The 19,731-nt window shown below is 39.9% G+C and overlaps 1 protein-coding gene across 3 annotated transcripts; it reads left to right on the forward strand.

The window, feature by feature from the left end:
- The first annotated feature begins 2,022 nt into the window (after positions 1 to 2,022).
- On the forward strand, positions 2,023 to 19,205 carry FAM177A1 (family with sequence similarity 177 member A1). 3 transcript variants are annotated; one of them, XM_032690479.1, is made up of 5 exons: positions 2,023 to 2,200; positions 6,280 to 6,456; positions 14,080 to 14,146; positions 15,824 to 15,921; positions 16,759 to 19,205. In XM_032690479.1, exons 1-5 carry the CDS (start codon positions 2,114 to 2,116, stop codon positions 16,969 to 16,971), a joined length of 642 nt encoding a protein of 213 aa, XP_032546370.1. In that variant the 5' UTR covers positions 2,023 to 2,113; the 3' UTR covers positions 16,972 to 19,205. The 3 variants fall into 3 exon arrangements, with proteins under 3 accessions (XP_032546370.1, XP_032546372.1, XP_032546373.1); XM_032690481.1 differs by lacking the exon at positions 2,023 to 2,200 and adding an exon at positions 2,487 to 2,586; XM_032690482.1 differs by lacking the exon at positions 2,023 to 2,200 and adding an exon at positions 4,864 to 4,883.
- The last annotated feature ends 526 nt before the right edge of the window (positions 19,206 to 19,731 follow it).

Here is a 19,731-nt window from a genome sequence, read left to right on the forward strand (position 1 = left end):
TTACCTGAGTATCTCAAGTCTGAAAAAAAAAAAAAAAATCATATATGTTGGAGGCACTAAGAAGGAGAGTTCAACTGTAGAGCAGCACTTACAAAATTCTCTCCTAGCTTTGTAAGAGAACAATTTTAGAGACTGGGATATAATTTTTATGTTTATGGATCCTGCAGAGCACAATGTGTGGAAGAAAATGCTAAAGTTATTGCAGGAGAACAACAACTATATGACCTCTCAAAGCTTGATGCAAATAAAACACTGTTGGCAAGTGTGTAATAACTCCCCTAGCACCATTTTCTTCCATTAGGGTTTTTGTACTCATTCTCCACAGGATCTCAGAGAAGTCTACAGAAAAGTTTTCTCTGGCATACAAGAACCCTGAAGAGCTAGAGGCAAGCAAAATTTGCTGGACACACTTAGATGACTGAGGTCTGTCTTCCTGGGTGTATCTTGCTGAAAGCTGTTGCTGCTGTCAGACAAGCTTTTGTCTGAGCTGTTTGAGCTCAATCTGTTGCTGAGCAGTCTACTAAGAGGAAACAGTTATGATGGTCAATAGATAGCTGTGTGATTGGAGCTGGACAATTAACTATTAGCACACACAAATAGCTATAGGTTTATTTGTGAACAGTCTTTACTTTTCCATAGGATTTTCAATATTGTCATGTGCTAAGTTTATTAAAATTGTCTCAGTTGCAAATGCCAGTTGTTCTGGGAGGTTAAAGATTAAGTTTAGTACTACTGTATGGCTTCTATAATCACAGTAGAGGGAAAGGAAAGCAAGTTGTTTGTTTGACTTAAAGCTGTTCTTTAGGAGCTGTTACCCTATTTCAACCAGTCCTTACTAAATAGAATGTAGACTCTACTGTGGATAAGAAGTATTTATGTATCCTAACATTAATTTGTTTCTTTGCAACTTTAAGTAATAGAGATTTTTAATACCTAAAGCAGATAGTCAGCCCAGTAGTGTCTAAAATAATACTCTAGTCTTTAATTCATGTGTTTCTGTAATCATATATTCAATATAATACATTCTGTGTTGTCAGCCCTTTTCACAAAGCAACGTTTTCTGCCTTATGCTAGTATAATTGTGTGATACATCTGTGCTTTACCTGGGCTTTTAATTTGTTTCAGGATGTAATTAATGCTTTAATATGACTAAAAAAGTGTCTAAGAGCCCATATGTGCTATACACTAATTTTTTGGAAGCTATTCTTAATGATGCAGGATTGAAGGATGGCTCTTGCCATGTAAGTGCATTTTACAGCCATTGGTTCCAGCTTAAAAAAAAAAATAATTAAAACTACTTCCTCCTTAGTCCCATGAAAAGGATGCTTCAAATGCTTCCACCTCCAGCTGTTTTCACTAGTGGTTGGCATTGGCTAATGTAACTGTTGCCAGGGTCAGCCCTGGTTCTCTCTTCAGGCTGGGCCATCACCTGCAGCACAGAGGCCTTGGCACAGGCTAGGGGGAGAAGTGCTCCTAGCTCTGCTGGAGCAGCTGAGCAAACCTATTACGTGGCAAACACTTTTCCCTGCCTGCTGGGACTGCGTGTTATTTTCCCACCCAAACGAAGCTCAGGAGCCAGTGCACCCTTGGTTTGCATTTCTTTCTTATCCAGGGGTTGGTTCTTTACAAAGCGCTGAGTTGCCTGAGCCAACACTGGATGGCTGAGCAAGGGTGGGCCTGGGAGAGGAGGATCCCTAAATCCTGTCAAGGAACTTCATGTATTTGTTAAACTATTCTGTTATTTTGCACGTTTTTACAATATTTTGGGAAAAACCTAGGGTTTTCCCTCAGAGCAGGTATGCTTCCTCCTGGGTGGAGGTACGGCTGTGCCTGGCAGCCCGGCTGCCTCTGGCCTCTCCCCCGATTCCCCCTGGCTCCGGTGACTGCCCGGCTGGGGCGAGAAGAGAAAGGCCAGAGGTGCCCCCAGTCTCTCCCCGGTGGATCCCGGCTCCTGTGCGCCGCCAGCCTCAGCGAGGCGCGGGCGGTGGCGCGGCAGGCCCCAAGCGCCGCCCCGGCGGGCGGTGTGACGGGCGGCACCGCCCGGCCGCTCTCGCCTACCCGGGCGGCGGCGGGCCCGCTGCCGCCCTCCCCCGGCGCCTCGGCGGGCGGGAGGATGGAGCAGGGGCTGTCCGCCATCACCCTCTACTGCGCGCCCGCCGCCGGCCCCGCGCCCGCTGTCGGCGCCATGGAGCCCGAGCAGGTGAGCGGGGCGGCGGGGCCCGGCCCCTCCGGGCGAGCAGCGGGGCCCGGGCGCTGCCGCTTCCGCAGCGGGGAGAGGCCGCGGGGTGTCCGGCCGGGGGTGGGTGGCGGCTGCGGCCTGACCCCGCAGGTGTGCGGGGCGAGGAAAGCCCCCTCTTCGTCGCCGGGGCGCGGGGGCCCGGCCGCGGGAGAAGAGGTCGTTGTGTCGGCCGGTCCGTGCTCCCGTCCAGCGCGCTGTAATTACAGCCAGCACGGCGGGCACGCGTGTCTCCGGTGTCTCCTGTTCTCCGGGGACAATGCCTCTGACAAATGAGCCTGATGAATATTAAAGCGAGACAGGTTTCCACTTCCCTCCGCGCTGTGAAGTTGGCGAAGGCGTGGGAGATGTTGAGGGACAGCAGCTGTTAATTACACCCCAGCCCGGAGCTCGCCTGTCCTGCCGCGCCTGTCCCTGCACCGGCCGCGGCTTCGCCCTGGGTGTTAAGAGGCGCTGCCGCTTCACTGATTATGGTGCTTTTCCAAGGCTTGTTTATTCCGAGGGTGTCTTTTCTTACAGTCGTCCTCTGACTCTGTAATTTTGTTGTCTTCTGTTTGAGAAAGACTCATGCTGTTTAATTTGAAACACAAGGGTGGAAAGCCAGGCAAGCAGAAAAAAACACCCTCACTCAAACCTAAACAAACTCCCCCCAAAACCCTAGCCAGAAAAACTAACACAAATTAAATCCGTAAGGTAGCCAATATACCATGGTAGAAATACTTTTCATTAACTAATACCAGCCTTCTAGGGATTAGCAGTATCAGACCAGTAGATCTGTGCAAATTGAATTACTCATCTTTTTGAGCAAAAGTGGACATCACACACTTTGGCATTTTTGGTCATAATTTCTCTCAAGGATTCCTTCATTCGATGGGTTAAAAGATGCAAAAAGAAACAGTGCAATCTCCCTATTGCTTTTTGCTTTTCTTCTTCCTCTCCTTTGTGAAACTTTATATTATTGCATCACCTAATATTAGTTGTGTCAGTTCTCCTAGCTTACCTGCAAGTGTCCAAGCACACCTTATCCTTAATGGTAGTTTATTTATTTTGACATTTTAGACGTAGACTGAAATTCTGTTGTGCTTGTTATTGTGCCAACACTGTCGAAAGATGCCCTGCTCTCTCTCTATTTCCGGCCAAAGGGTGAGATAAGAGGGTGGGTGTAAAGAGGGTAAACAAGGAACAGCAGTTTCAGATGCTGACTTCCTGACAGGCAAGGTTTTCATGTGTGCCATAAAGCCAAGAAAAATTCCAAGAGGACATTTAAAAGAAAGAGGAAGTTGCTTTACAGTGTTTACCAAAGACCTTAAGAATGTCAGCTAGCGTGGTGAAAGCAGAAGAGTGACAGGCCTTCATGTCAAATAGATGCCAAAGTAGATACTTCTTAGATGTGGGATTAAGACAAATACTGAGTCTTTCAAGACCATATAATGTGTTAGAGAAGGACAGGCCAGTGGAAAAAAAATGAGGCCACAAACTTGGCTAAAGCCATGTATTGAAAGAATGATCTTTGTAAAAACTTCCTGAATTGGAAAAGAAGATCAAATTCGTGAAGGAAGATCAAAAGTATAAATTCTCAAACAGGAAATACTGTAACATTTGAGCTATAAAGTGAGTCTAGCTGACAGCTCTAGAATAGATCTGCATTGCCACTGTTTTGGAAAGATAAATAAATTCACTGATGCTGAACTTTCTGCTTGTAGCTGGGAGAGTTGGCTTTTATTGACATTATGCAGGTAAAAATGAAAAGGATAAATGCTGCAGTGATAACTAAAACCTACACACGTTTGTCGACTAGGTAATAACCAAAGCAACAGCTGATATTTATTATTTTATTTAATAATTTATGAATTGGAACCAGATTTGTTGTTTCTTGATGTATCCTTATTGTCTTGAACTACTCCATTTGTCTGAAATGTTGTAGCAGTACCAGCTGCGCAGAGCTGCTTATTGTGAGTAGTGTAAGTGAAGTGTGGGATGGGTGTGCAGGGAATTAAGGGCTGCTTTTTCAACTTGAAACATGAACCATTATTTTTTTCTAAGTTAAAATATTTGAAGCATTTGCATTGAACAAGCCAAAATGAGATGAAGAGACTGTGCCTTTAGAAGAGCTCTAAGGAGGGACTCATGTTGCTTGCTGTTATTAATCACAGTGATATTTATGATGTCGTGTTAGCAAAAAATAGTGCTCTGCAGTACTGTGACTAAACATGAAAAACAGCATCTTTGTATGATGCCAATAAAGGAGCACGGAATGTTCATAAAAAGCTGGTTCTGTGGTGCTTTTTGCACCAAAAAATACAGAACTGAGTCACCGTAAGTGGTACCCACTTTTACAGTGGCAGCACGGAGTGCTCCTTATGCTTAGGTTGCTTCACTGCTTTCAGCATTCATATTTGTGTAGCTTTTCTCTGTTCCTAAGACTGATAGACAGCAGAGTGCACTGAGCTCCAGATAGTTTTGTCTTTCTACATGAAAATCTGAATCTGCATGAAAATACCACGCTGTTTCAGCTGAATTACCCCAGCGAAAACTTGCTGCTGAATTCTGCTCTGCTCCTCCAGGAAAATGCCTGAAATGTGCCACTGTTGCTAAAGAAATGCTGGGTGGGGGAAGCTGAGATGACTTGCAGTTTTGAGGAGCCATGGTGCGAGGGCTTGGAGAGATGATGAATTGGTGCGGTTCTCGTCCACACTGTAGAGCTCTGCACGTGATCTTTCCCTCCCTCTTCTCTATGGGCATGAGAAAAATCTGTGCTTGGAATGAAGAAAGCCATTCGGCTCCCTGCGGCCCCCTCCTGCCTCTCTGTCCCGTGCCCACTGTCTTTCCCAGCTAACTAAGCCTGTTTGCTTTGCAAAGCTGTTTTATGTAGTAGTCTAGCATGAGAGATGGGAGTGGTGATGCTGCACTTGCAGTGATTAAGGGATGTTTCACAACTATGTGATAAAATATATTTTTTTATTTGTAGTTTTGATTTGTGCTTTGTGTAGATCATTAAGTTTTGCATAGGGAAGAAGTCAGAATTTGAAATATACCCATTTTATGTAACCTGGATTCTGTATGTACTTACACACGTCATTCCTTACGATACAATTTCAAATTACATGAGCTCATGCATTTTTAAAAACCTTCATGGTACATTAAAAACATGTGGCTGGCATTTCCTAACCTTCTGTGGCCTTCTCTACATGACGGAAGTGTTTTCAGAACAGTTTTGTGCATTTGATACAGTAGTATCTAAAAACTCTACCAAGACAAAGGCTCTGTTTTGATAGTTACAATACAAAACCTACTAAATACTAAAATTCTCTTGCTGTAGGAGTTACTAGCCTAAAGTGTTCTTGATTGGCCTTTGAACTAGAAGTATATATTTTTAATGCTTGTGACCCAAAGACTGCACTGTGGTATTCAGCAACTGGAAGAACAAAAACAGATATTGTACTTTTCATTTTATATGTCCTTAGCCACAGAACTGAGCGTTGTCCTTTTAGCGTGGTCCCTTGTACTAATTGTGGTTGATGATGAAAGCCCACAGGGGTAGATTCCTTGATGCATCTTTTTAAAGCTTGAGCCTGGCTGCTTAGTTATTCACTTCTCTTTTGTGCTAGAGGTGTCTGCCTGAGCTCACAAAGGTGGCTACAGCCTATGAACTATTTTATTAATTTCATTAGATATTAATTTCAAAACCAGCAATACTTTTCAATATTAAAACTTATATGCTTACCAAATTATTTCAAGAAACACCCCCCCTGCCCAAGAAACTCCTATATAATGCTGTGGTTTTTTGGAATAGATGTTTTTAATACCAGCTTTCATGCTGAAGTAAAGGCACTTACCTTTTTGTTACTTTTAGAGAAGAGATCAGTTTTTACATATCTGCACACAAAATTGTGTGAGTCTTATTTTTTACCTACAGCCAAGCTCTTTCAAATGTTCACTGCATATGCTAATTAATCTAAAATATTTTAAATATCACATTTTTTTAAGGGAAAATTTCCAGTTTCAGAAGTATCTACTTAGATAATGATTTTTTTTCTTTATAGCAACTTGCAAAGGGAGATGGTGGCTTTGAGAATGTGGAGCTGGGTGTCATAGGAAAGAAGAAGAAAATTCCAAGGAGAGTTATTCATTTTGCAAGTGGAGAAACAATGGAAGAATATAGCACAGATGAAGAGGAAGATGAACAAGAGAAAAAAGACCTGTTGCCACCTGTAGATCCTGTAAGTATTTTTTTGATTGATACATTGCTACTTCTGGTTTACCGGGTAACTATCAACATTTTATACTTCATTTTTTATGTCACAAATCTGATTTAGTATTCAGTATTAAAGATTCCATTGATACGTTTGGCTTTAGGAACTTGGAAACCTGTGAGAAGTATTCTTGGGAAGTTTTGTCCTAGAGTTCTCCTCCACTAAAATAGCCCTATTAATTAGAAGTGGGTTTAATTTCTTCACTGTTCCAGTTTGTCCTTTCCAGCATTTCCCTCTCTAATAGTATTTGTTTGCTATCTCCTTGATTTGTTTTTTAAAAAAAAAACAAAAATGCAGGTGGGACATTTGTTTGCTTGTGTTTGTTGACAGTGGAGAGTTGAACCTGTAATTTAGACTTGCCATACCAGCAATTTGATATAATTAAAAGAGCATAGAAGGGAAAGAAACAGATGACTTGCAGAAATAAAGGAAAACTGGTATAATTCATGATGTATAAAAAACAGGTTCTAAAGGACCTGCCTAGTCCATGTAGGTAATGTTCACCTGTCTTGTAAGATGTTGAGATGTTCCTCAACTTGTGAATGGAGTTTCCTTTGTTGGTCCAGATTCAAGTGGAGTCTCAACAATTAAAGCTGTTGCCATAGTGTGTATTGTAGCTGCTGATATGGTTTGAAGCTGGCTCCCTGCCAAGTCTCCAAACCTTACCACAAGAAGTCCTGTCCTCCCCCAAACCTCAGGGAGAAGAGGGAGAAAAAGCAACCAAGAAAACCAAAACGAGAGAGAGACAGCTAAAGCAATATATATAAATATATTTACACTTATGTTACAGTTATATACACTTCAAATATATATACAGTTTCACAAGGGAAAGGGAAGGGGGAAGGGAAAAGGAACAAAACCAAAATAAAATATATATATATCCCGATCAGTAGCCCAATATCTAGCAACTAAAAGAATTAGCAAAAAAACTATCTTACTACTCTCCTTGGGACAATGGAGAGTCACGCTGGAACGATCGCTGGCAACCTCCATCTCCCAGGGTCAACAAGGCCTTACCAGGCCTCGCTCCCCAACACGGCAGACTCAACAGCAGGGAACCTGCACCTCCAAGCTGCCAGAAGGAAAGAGGGCGAAGGCCTTCCCTCCTTTCTTCTTATAGCCTGGCTTATGTAAAAATCGTAGGGAATACTGGGTAAATCTGGACCCTTCCTTGGTTACAAACTGGTCACCAAGAAAGGCCTAGACCAAACGACTACAGCTGCTAAAATACATTTTCCTTTTTTCTCAATCATTCTGGTTCTATACTTAGAGGTAAAATTAAACATATAATGTTTTATTCTGTTGGCCTGTTTAATAAACTGTTTTGTGGTGATAGTGTGATTGCAGAGCTCACAGCTGTATGTGCTAACACTGGCAGCAGCAGCTCCCCACCCTCTAGCAGTCAGTCCCAGAGAAGATACACATCCTTCTTGTCATCTCTCCATGTGACCAGTCTCATGTTTCTTTTGTGACAGCCCCAGAAAGTGGTGTCTCAACTGCCTCTTTACCCTCCTACAACAATTCTTACCCCAGTAAATTGGGTCTGCAGTCCTATTCCCTTCCTGCTGACAGGGCTCCCTTCCTGGCCCTCTCTGGGCTTGGATGCCTGTATTGAGCTGGAGACTCTAAAATTAGGTCCTTCCTGATGTGTTGGAATGTGGTCAGACATCCAGGAGTCATGGCTTTGTGCAGCAGCTAGTCTCGCCTGGTTGCATGCTGGAGGCAGATGCTGGTGTAGAGCTGTTTGTTCCCGCACTTGAAAGAAGAGTCCTTGCATGCACAGAAACCAGTGCACTGCTTTCTACTTGACGTTGTTGTTGAAAGGACTTCTGCACCATCATTTGGCAATCCATAATTAAGAAATGTTGTGGTTGAAGATTTCTATTTACAGTAGTAGACCCTGTATTTATTTATATGTGCATCCATCCTGGGAGAGCTTGGCTTTGTTGAAGGGACTGAAGTGAAGCGTTTGATTTTCTGCTCATGCTCTTCTGAAGAAGTGGTGAACCATAAGAAGTTTGTTTTGGGGAGGACTGTCAATAAATACCTCTTTTCACCTCTGTAAAATAAATTTATCTTGGAGGAAAAAAGAAGGGGGGTTGAGGACTAAGCTGCAGTGAGACTATGGAAATTTAGCTGGGATTGGGGTTTCTAGTGATTCACAGGTGAAGCTGTTGCAGTGCATCTTGTATGGATTGATGGCAGCATTCTTGTTCTTGCTAGGCAGTTCTTGTATACACCAAAAAGTAATATTAGCCTGAGAGCAGGTGGGATATCATCAGTATAAAACATATGAAGTTTATAGTCTGGAAAGAAATGTCTTATAGTCACAAACAACGAGTAAGATGTTAAGCTGCTTTGCTGCGTGCTGGGGTTTTTTTCCTCTTAAGGATCTTCTCAAAGAAATTAAAGAACTGTGAAATTTACTGCATATTATGGTAATGTTCAAGTATCTTCTGAGTCAGATCTGCGGGTCATGGCAGATATCCATGGATGTCTAAGAGATATTTTCCCCAGTTATAATGAGCAGGGGACCAGATGTGTATAATTTTTTGGTGCCATTTCCTCACAGTAGAAGAGTTCTGCTGTGGTGCAGCGATGGAAGGCTCACGAGCCTTGGTGTACATGTTGTGAGGGCAGAGACGTGCATGCTGCTGTGCAAATGGACACTTAACTGAAGAGCCCTCAAGTGTGCACAACAGCCAGGAATGCTGTGTGATTGTTCCCCTCCTTTCCTAATACAGATTTTTTTTTCTGAATACCAAAAAGTATATTGTATGGCGGAGTTAAGATTGCTCTATTCTCCTTTTATAGTTTATTAAATCCTTAATTTTTATTACACTTTTTAATAAAAGGACCCCCTAAACTAGAATAGTTTATTGTGGAGCACAGTATGCCTTATTATGTATTGCTTCTTACCTTGACAGAATGAACTTGATTAGAGCAGGAGTTGCCATTAAGTGAGGTTTACTTTATCTGCTGCATGCTTCGTGTATCCCAGCTGAGCCGGACAATTGAAGAAATGTTAGTCCAAGCTGAGCTTTGATGTTTTAGCCAACAGCTGCTTTAAAAATGTTTTTAATGTAGGATTTCTATAAAAGCAATTAAATAGTCTGTTTGCTGAGACCAGCATGTCTAAAACTTATCTCAGTTGGGACACAGAAAACTATGTTGCAAGTAATAGCTGTTTCTGGTCCAGTTTATTTTTAGAAAAAGCACATTTAATACTTTGAATAGAAACTTTGCATCATGAAATTTCAAAGCTCAGCTGGTATTGGCTTCCTGCCAGCTTTTGAATGAGTTTAAGGGAAACAAATATTTTGCTGTGTTGTAAAGAAATGTCTTCAGTATATACCTTGCTTTGATTGTGTTTAGAGCTAAGCAGGCAATGACAATGTCTTTCTTACTAAGCAAAGTAGTATGTATATATCCTGGTAATATGATAACCAAACACTTGGTGTAGTGGACTGCTACCACTCAGAAAAAAAAAAATTCTCAAAAAGAACTGGATTTTAAATTTTGCTTTGAAGCAGCTTCTGATACTTCTGTAGGTCAGCACTCAGTTCATTAGTATTGTTGAGTGGAGTGTCCATTCTGTAGTTTTTTGGTTTTTTTGAATCCAGAGCACAAGGTATTCTTATTTTTTAGATAATAGCTTTCAGTATTATCTGAATGTTCTCAAATTGAAATTGAAATGCTTTTATAGCATAAATGTTTTGAGTCTTCTATCTTAAAATTTATATGTTTGCACTTTATATGTAAATTTCCTTTTGCTTTTGTCTACCAAAACTTTATTCTGTATTGATTAAATTTCCCTGGCCTGTTCTAGAAGATAATCCTTTTGTTTATGCCTGGAGGGACACTTGGTATAAATTCTTTGTTGCATTCACCTATTACATGAGGAGGCAGAAGGTGGAGTGTCTTTGCAGAGGAACTGTAAGAATATAACTGTTGGTGTGATAACCCTAGAATTCATCCTGAGAAACAGAGCAACAAAGCTCCAGAAGAGATTTATTTTTTTTAACCTTCAGTGCTCAGAAAGATTGAAACACATCCTTGCAGGAAGATTATCTTGATATCCTGTAGTTAAAAGGCCCATAACTTTAAATAGCAAAAAATCCTCTCTTGAGGACCATCGAACTCTCTTTTTCTTTCAAAAATTTGGGATGAAGGAGAAAAATAAGTAATAACTACTCATGATGTGGTAAAAGCTCTTGATGGAGGATGGTGTGTGTGTTTCTGATCTTGTTTTCACTGGCTTGTCTTAGATGCCACAGCTTTATATGATACATTTACTGAAGGACCTGTTATAGCAATGAACAGTCAATAATTAAACTAATTTAAAACCTATCTTGGCACAGTAAACAATGAAAAAGCATCTATTTGGTGGTGTATATTAACTATTATATACAGGATTTGGTTTTTCTTAAATCAGGAGATTATTATTTTTCCCATTTTGCCATTTTCTCTGACAAAAAGAAACGCTACGTACTTTGGAAAGTGTAAGTGTTAGTAAGAACTGAAATCTGCCAAAAATAGATACAGATGTGGATTGTTTAGGAACATGGTGCAGTTGGTAGTTCAAGGGAGCATGTGTGCTCCCTTCGGCAGCCCCATACTAGGAAACAAAATCATGTTCTGTTGTTGAACCAGAGGCCCCTTGGTTTTATCAGTGGTTGAATCCATTATGTTAATTCTTATTTAAATTAAAATTGTACATTAAGATTTTTTGTAATTTAAAAATCAGTTGTCATAACCATTGTGTTTTCCATTGTAAATGACAAAATAAAGTCAGGATAGCTGCATAATATAATTAAGCATTGTAGAAACATATACTTAAGAGACTGATGGCAGGAAAAATACTGTTCCCTTACAATAAACCAGTGTACTGTGTTTCATACTGGTGCCCCTTGTTTCCATTCAAGAAATACAGTATTACTGTGTCCTTGAGTTGATTAAAGACTGAATAGGAAGGCTTCTCTGGCTGGCCAGAGGAGGTTGATGTATCTGAGTATGTGGTTCTACAGGTCTGTAGGACCTGACTTGGGTACGGTTTTCCAGTTTTCAGATCAGTGCATTAAAGCTACTTCACAGACTGGGATTAGTTTGTACTGAGCCGTTGCTTAACAGCCCAGTTCATATCACTCAAATGGTTCTGGTTTCTGCAGTAGCAGTTCTTGCCTCACATTTGCCATTTCTGTTTCCATCTCTGAGGTGCTCTGGGAAGCCACCCAGATTTACCCTGAGGAAGTAAGTGGGGGATGGGTGGAAAAAGAAGATGATTGCTTGAATGCATTCCCTTGTTCCTGGCTGTTCCTGGTGGTTTACTCTCCAAGCCATCTCCTTTCTCCTTTTGAATTTGTGTGAAGTAGCTTCTCTCATGGTTTTATATTGTCTTTTGAGACCCTGGAAAGAATGTTTCTTTTTAAATTGAGGAGACTGGCAAAGCCTCGCTTGGCAGGGGTGAAGAAGTGTCTGGTTGGGCTTTGTCAGAAAGCAGAGATTCCCATGAAGCTGAACTTAAAAATGCTTCTAATGTACCAAACTGATTTTTAACTGTGGTGGGGGAAGAGTAGAAATAGACAGAACCTCTGTGTCTGCCGAGCCTCAGATGTTCCTCCGTTTGTGTCTCCACAAACTTGTTAGAATGTCCTGGGTTCGAATTACTTCTGTCACATTGAAGTTCAGCCTGTCTTTTCACTCTTAAATGTTAAAGGGGTTCTTGTAGCTTCTTTCTTACAGGGCACAGCAGGCCTGTGTTTGTCCTGCACACTGTGTGAATGCTTTTTAACCCTGTCACCTCGTCATGAAGGATTGTACAGAGCCCTGTCAATGCCATTATTTGCACCTGTGGCAACAAGCTTTTCCAGCACTTTTTTTGACTTCTTCAACTGAACAAACTCCTTGTTAGCCTGTCTGCCAACTGAGCACATAATCAACAACCTGGAGGTGCTTTTGTGCAAGCAGGATAGCAGCTGGTTTTGCTTACACTTTTACCTTGGCAGGACATTTTCCATACCCACTGCCAAAAAGATATAGCATCTGGCTTTTTTTCAGCTTGCCAACTTGAGTTTCTGGCTTGAAAGACAATTTATTGCTGCACTGATTTGTAGTGACTGTGCTTGGAAAGCACAGAAGTCTAGTAGCTTATGTACATGCATACTGAGGCTATACCAACTAGTATCTCTAGCTGTATTATTTACAATAATATTGGTTGTCCTGTAGAGATATCTATTAAATAATATCACAGAAAAAAAGTTATTATCAAAGAGTTCTTAGCAACACTTTATAAATATTTATGTAACTGAGTAGAGCTAATGTGTTTTATTTAATAAAAGCTGACACTTTTAATTGCTGCTTTCCACAAGAAAAGTACTTCTACAGAGATCTTTTCTGGGGGATACATACATAACAAAGAGCTTGCCTGAATACAACATCCTGTTAACTATAAATATGTTTTAGTTCAATATGAAATTTGAGTTTGCTTTTTCACAAAAGTGAAAGCCTACAGTTTTTTTGCCATTAGCTTGGAATCTGCTTTTCCCCTTTTTGCTTTTTATTACACAGCTTGTTGTTTTATTTTTTTTTTAAGAGATACAGCCTCTTTCTTTAGTGAAAAGCATAGCCTGAGTATGCCCGTTATTTTATAATTAATTAAATTTAATTGCTAAACTTTCTTTAAGTTACTATGTGTAAATATATCAGTTTGTCTGGAGGCTGCAGTATTTTCTATGTGACTGTGAATATACCATAGTCATGCAAAGGGCAATTCCTCCTTTTTCTCTTCCTGGCCTGCCCTTCCTAAAGAGTCTGTATTCCTCCAGTGCAGCCCTCCAGGCCATTCACTGCATCTCTGGGGTCCCAACAAGATCTGCATACAGATATCTAATTTCTTATGTTTATGTCCCATGTTGTGTGCCTTAGTGTTCAGGCACTGCAGAGACACTTCCTCATGTACATGCAAATTCTTGAGGTGACCCCACTTGAGCCCTGTTTTATTCACTTTGTGTTCCTCCTTGTTCACATCACCCCAGGTGCTTTGCTTGTCAGTCTGTCCATCTCTCCCTCAGAGCTGCAGTAACTCTCTCCCTCCCTCCCGGCTCTTGGTGTTATTTTTGAGGTGCAATTTCAAGGGATAATTCATATCTGGTTGTAAAGTTTGGAAGCAGCCTCTTGCTCACAGGTTTGAAGGTTTGGTTTGGTTTTAAAGAGTCTTTTGCAGTTCACTCATCATTGTAATGAGGAACTACTTGGCTACCTCACCTCACTTCTTGACCTGATGGAATTCAGAACATTATGGAAAGCTCTTTATAGTTATAGGGATTGAGTTGGATGCTTGTCATTTCCCAGGTCTGGGGGAAACAAAAACCACGGAAACAAATTTTCCCAGAGGTAAACCATGGTTATATTCAGATCTTATGGTGATACTTTGCTTTATCTGTCTGGTCTAGAGTTATTTTAAAGCAAAAATATTGTGGCAGCTGGCAAACAGGAAACACTGCAAATCTTTCCTCTCAAGCTGTTTTGCATGTGTTATTTTGTGCCATGAACATACAGCTGTACGTATTCATACTGCTCTTGTTCCTACAGACAACGCTCACGTGGGGACCCTACTTGTGGTTTCACATGCTGCGAGTTGCAACATCAACTTTATCAGGTATTGCTTTATTTACTGGTAAACCAGTAACGGAATACTGAAAGTCACAGAGTTACCATGACATACTATAAGTCATCTTTGGGCTCTACTTGCTGTTTTTTCAAAAGTGTAAATCAACTCTATTTAATCTGTGGGAGACGTACTGTCTTACCTCAGGCACTTTTTAAAAGATTTTTTACTTTCAATCACCAACTCCTGCATGGAAGAATGAACAGAAAATACCCTTTTGATCAAAACTTTTCCTCTTTTTCTTCATATGAAGATATGTTGGTGTTGGCAACTTTCTATTAGGTTTTGTATGGAACCATTTTGTGTGATGTTATCTGGAAAGAATGCTGTCTGGAATAATTAAACTGACAGTTTTTCTGAAAAAGACAACTAGAGATTATCCCAAGAACACATCTAATGTGCCATACAACGAACATCTGAGGTTACAGATAAACAAGACTATTGTCAAGGGTCTTAAACTTTGCATAGAAATTTATTTGACTCGTGGACTTCATAAAATTTTGCTCAGTTTTAAAAATGCTTGTCCTTGTCTGTGTTTTTTCCAAGATGTAAAGTACCTTTATTGGTTTTTTTTGACAAATATTACGGAATTTCCGTCATTGTACACCTAGTTTTGAATATTTCTAAAAGCTATTGGCAGTCTGTTTTTATTAATTAACCTATCCTTATTTTGAGAAACACTTTAATGTACAGTGTAATTCTATTCCTTGACGCATCTGTTCTTCATACGCAAAGGTAGATGCTACTTTCCTTTTTTCGGAAGTGTTTTATGAATTTGAAGATTACTACTTTCTTCTTCCCACTTCAGTTTTGGCTCTTATATTTGTAATTTGAACTAGTCTTTTGCACAAAAATGGGGATGCCAGGATATCTCTAAGATTAGTTATTGTGAATATTCATTGAAGCAGTCAATTGCTAACTTCTGACTTTTTTTCCCCCTGAAGATGACTAACTCATTTGCTTCCTTAGGGCAGATTTACAGTTGGAAGTGCAGTACTTTTGACTTCTTGCTTGCCTTTACTCAAGAACCAGTGCTGTAGCCATCACCATGGTAAAGAGACTGCCTGACACAAGCCCTCCCTGTTCCATACCTATGACTGTGCACTACCTGCTTTAGCACAGTAGTGCTGCATGTAGCCTACAGCTTGAAAATTGAGACAGCTGAAACCTAAATATTTTATTAATCCATTAGTATGCAACAGAGAGCATTGTTAAAACTGACTTGACATATGCACATATCAATAAATAACTGTCTAGTTTCTAGTACCGCTAGACTGAACTAATACAGCTGATACCCACGTATTGTCTAACGTTAATTTTCAGTTAAAATTCAGTTAAAGGTTTATCCTTTAACTGATTCTTAGCAAAATGAACTTAGATTCAAAGCTGAAACTAGCAGAATACAAACACTACCACCATCTAGATTTTCACTGAACTTCATTTTCTTCTCCTTTTATTCATTTTCTATCTTAAAGAACAATTATTAGTGTATTCAGCTAATAATTACCTATAAGTAGATTGGCCTTGCAGATTTTGATTTTATCTTTTCAGTGAAGTAGGACTATGGAAAACCACTCAGGAAAGATAGTGAGACTTTTAAAAATAAAATGGTGCTTAAGAATTTTCTTCTAGATACTAATCATATGTAAATCTCTTTTTACTTTTTAGTATGTGATTTCCTTGGGGAAAAGATTGCATCTGTTCTGGGGATAAGCACACCAAAATACCAATATGCAATTGATGAGTATTACAGAATGAAGAGAGAGGTATGTGTGTGAGATAGGGTTCTTGCACTCCTTTTCTCCCAATTTGCCTTCCCTGGTATTTTAAAAAATAATATTTGTATCCTAGCATTTAAGTGAAGTTTTAGACCCCCAATTTCAGCTTGCCTTCAGTTTTCATTTGATGCGTGGTTAGTGCTTATGTAGCCATCAGCCTTTTCTCTCCAGCTTATCAGTCTTAGATGGCTGGGTCCTGACCAGTGCTCTGTTTGTTTCTCTTGTACAATGCATTTTCAAGTCAACACTGTGGGAAAGTTGGATGGACAGTTTTGCTGAACACTATAAGCAGGTGGCTGCTAGCAGTATACTTTCCAGCTCTAAAACTTGTTCAACACGGTGTCAAGGGTAAATTGAACATAATGCTACCACCATAACTGGACATGGCTGAAAAGTAACCAGTGCTTTAGGCAAAAAATCCCAAACCTTTAGTAATCTTCCTTTGGAAGAGGTGGAAAACATATTTAAAGCTTTGTTACTTATTTTTTGATAGCTGTTATTGAGAGCTGAAAAAAGAGAAGGTAGACCTATCCCTATTGCCATTAACTAAAAACTGCTTATCTAGATATATGTCTTTTTTTGGTTTGTTTAAAATGGTTTGGTTTTTTGTTCGTTTAACATGGTTTAATCCTTCACTTGTGGTGATTTTTTTTCCATGATGGAAGTTCTGGAATATACCTCATCTTATGATCAGGTAATGACTGTTTTCTAGGAGAACTAATGTCCTTGCCTTGTAATAGGAACTGGTATGCTCTTATGGAAAGACTTCCAAGTTAATGTAAATAAGTGGTAAATAGTAGCATATGAATCTGGTTATCTCTCTAGGAGGAAGAGGAGGAACAGGAAAACAGGATGTCAGAAGAAGCAGAAAGACAGCATCAGGAACAGCAGAACAAGCCACAAGCTGAAGCTCCTGTCCAGACAGACCAGCCTGAAGCAACAGCGTGCTCTTCATTCGTGAATGTAAACTTTGAAAATGAGGGAGATTGCCCGTCCATTGGGAAAAATAAACAAGATGTAGTTCCCGTCCCTCCTTAAGTGTAAAGCTCTGTATAATGTAGGAAATAAGAACTGTCAGGTGTCACAATCTGGCTATAAACAGGAAAATAGGATTATACTTGTTCAGTGAAATACAACTCCTACCATTCTTATTGATCAGGAGAGAGCTAGGTGATGTCAGTTCTGTCTGCCTAATAAAGGCTGAGGCATTCTGCCAAATTGGCACTTCAGTTAAAATGAAAATTGCACTACAAACATTTGGTCTAAAATTGAATGTGTGAGCTAATTTCTGTGTAAAGCAAGTAAAAATGTCTTTTCTTTGAATTGCTGTGTCTCTAACACCTGTGGATTGCAGAGGCAGTGCTGTTTCCTACTTCTAAACACCTGTTTCTGATTTGCACATTGTTTGCAACTCGGCTCTCTATGAATAGATTAATAGGAATTAATATCCTGTAACTCACAATAATGTCTGATTTCCCCTATTTATTGTCGCTACTGTATGCATGTATTTTTTCTGTTGTTAACATAAGAGAAACTGTTAGATTTAATGTTAATTAGATTTAAGGGTCCATTGACTTTTTTTATTTAAAAAAAAAAACTTTCCAGGGGGCTATAAACAACCTTAAGAACTTAGTAACAAGTACCAGCACTCTTGGAGGCTGATAGTGCTCAGCTGCTCCATTCAGTGCTGTAGCAAAATACAGAACTATTGTAAGTGTAAGACATTCCCACTATAAATCCAAGAATTAAGAGACCCACGTGCTTGAATGTGTGCTCTCAATGGTCCTGGGAAAGAAACTAAAGTCTTGCTAAATTATATTGAGTGCACTGGACCCTCTGTATGGTACCAGTCTAGAACTATGAAAACTTTTTCGGACATAGATTACCCAAGTCCATGTACTTGAGTGACCTAAACAAACTATGTGTTTAATGTTAAATTACCAGTAAGTGATGTGCCATTGCAGGTATTTTTCTCCCCTCTAGCACAGAATACTAAATAACAAGAAACCACAAAACAAACTTGTGACTCTTTTCTTCTCTTAAATAAACACAGTGTGTTCTGATACGGCACATGCAGCAACAGTAATTTTTATTTTTGTCCCAAGTGAAGTGCAGGTAGCTCCAAATCAAATACCAGTTAAGGCGATTTTACTGAAATGACTGTTGTACCTGTAGCTGGTAAAAGGTAAATGGTTTACTTTGCAACAACCAGATGTCAGTGCCCTAGGCATTTTCTATGGAGAACTGTTGTGGGTAAAGGAGCAGAGAACCTGCACTAGGTATAGGTACTATGTAAAACCTTACTTCTGTCCTTGAGATTTCCAAAAAAATTTTAAAAACAGTCCAATGTTGCATTGGGTATCATCACATGTTCCTGCCTTGCTTTCACTGCCAGCTAACTAAGGAGCCTGATGCAACACCACAGGCCAGGTAACTTGGCTATTAGTTTCCAGAGTTATGTATATCAGACACCCCTTGGCCTGAACTAGTGTCCTGGGCAGCACAAACTCCTCATCTCTGTAGCATTCCATCACTACAGAAAATGTGAGGAAGAGGATTCAATCATCATCTCTTCTGTTTTGATACTTTGCCTCTTTTTGAATTTTAAGATAGAGGGTGCTGACCACAGTGTAAAATCATTCCTTAGCCCTGAACATGTGCAAAGGAGAGCTTGGTTCAACACCTGGGGAATACAAAGAAAACCAGCTTGTTGAGAGTTCTTATACTGTCAAAGATAGAAAGCCTCACGTTGCTTGAGTAATAATACCTTGACAGCTGAAGGATGCTTTGCTTTTCTTCCAAGAAATTAATGTCAGTTGCTTTTTTTACCTTCTCTCCCTACTATTTGTTGCATCAGAAATACTCTCACTGCCTTGGGTTTAAACTTCTTTGTATAAAATACTCTTATTACTCACTGTGCCTTAACTTAATCCTTCCTTCAGCTTTTTGCAAACTGTATGAAAGTTGTTACTTTCATATTGGTTTAATTTTTCTGTAAATGCATTAATTGGTTATTTTATATTTAATATAATTTTTGAACTGGAAGTTGGTTATGGCTTTTCTTTTACAACTGTGTGGTCTTTGAAACTTTATGCCTGTACACAGGTGCCTGTTCACTGTTTACATCTTTACTAAGTCACACATCCTGGTTGAATATTCAGGCACCAGAATTCAAAATATCATTCTACCCCACCCCTTCCTTAAGAGTCCCATGTAGTACTCTGTGTGTTCAGCACTACCTCAAACTAATAAATAATGCAGGACTGCAAACACTTCTGGCCTGGAGCTATTGTAATCCTTCCTGAAAGTTGAAACATTTCTACAGCTCTCTTAAAGAGGTTCACAGCTGTAACTACTGCTGCAGCTCAGCTCTACAATTAAGTTAGATTACATAAATTACTTGCACAGGAGGTTAAGTTGGTGAAAGCCTCAATACAGGTGTTTAGATTAGTTTTAACTAGGCCTAAAGCTACTGCAGTTTTATTTCTGTTAATAAACCTGTTAAAAGTCAGGTAACTATTCAGTCAGTTCAATGATTTATTTATCCTTTCTGTTAAGACACTTAGAGCTGGATATGTATAGAAGAAAAAGGCCTAAATTATTATTCTCCTACTGAAGACTGCTTTTACAACAAAGTACTCAACAGTGCTGTCATTAGAGGAAGCCATACAGAATGCAGTGGAAGGCTTGGAATGGCTGAAGACACCAAGACACCAGTGCTGAAGACACCAAGAACCATATCCTTACTTTCAGGGTATATTCACACTTAGAATAGCATATTTAAGTAAGAATAGGGCT

This window comes from Chiroxiphia lanceolata, chromosome 6 (assembly GCF_009829145.1).
Source record: "Chiroxiphia lanceolata isolate bChiLan1 chromosome 6, bChiLan1.pri, whole genome shotgun sequence".
In the NCBI taxonomy this organism is placed as follows: Eukaryota; Metazoa; Chordata; class Aves; order Passeriformes; family Pipridae; genus Chiroxiphia; species Chiroxiphia lanceolata.

What these genes read in the sequence shown, in the direction of transcription:
- FAM177A1 (XM_032690479.1), top strand. Translation starts at nt 2,114, where the DNA reads ATGGAGCAGGGGCTGTCCGCCATCACCCTCTACTGCGCGCCCGCCGCC. An exon ending in GCGCCATGGAGCCCGAGCAG is followed by an intron (nt 2,201 to 6,279) that starts GTGAGCGGGGCG and finishes TTTTCTTTATAG; the next exon opens with CAACTTGCAAAGGGAGATGG. An exon ending in TGTTGCCACCTGTAGATCCT is followed by an intron (nt 6,457 to 14,079) that starts GTAAGTATTTTT and finishes TTGTTCCTACAG; the next exon opens with ACAACGCTCACGTGGGGACC.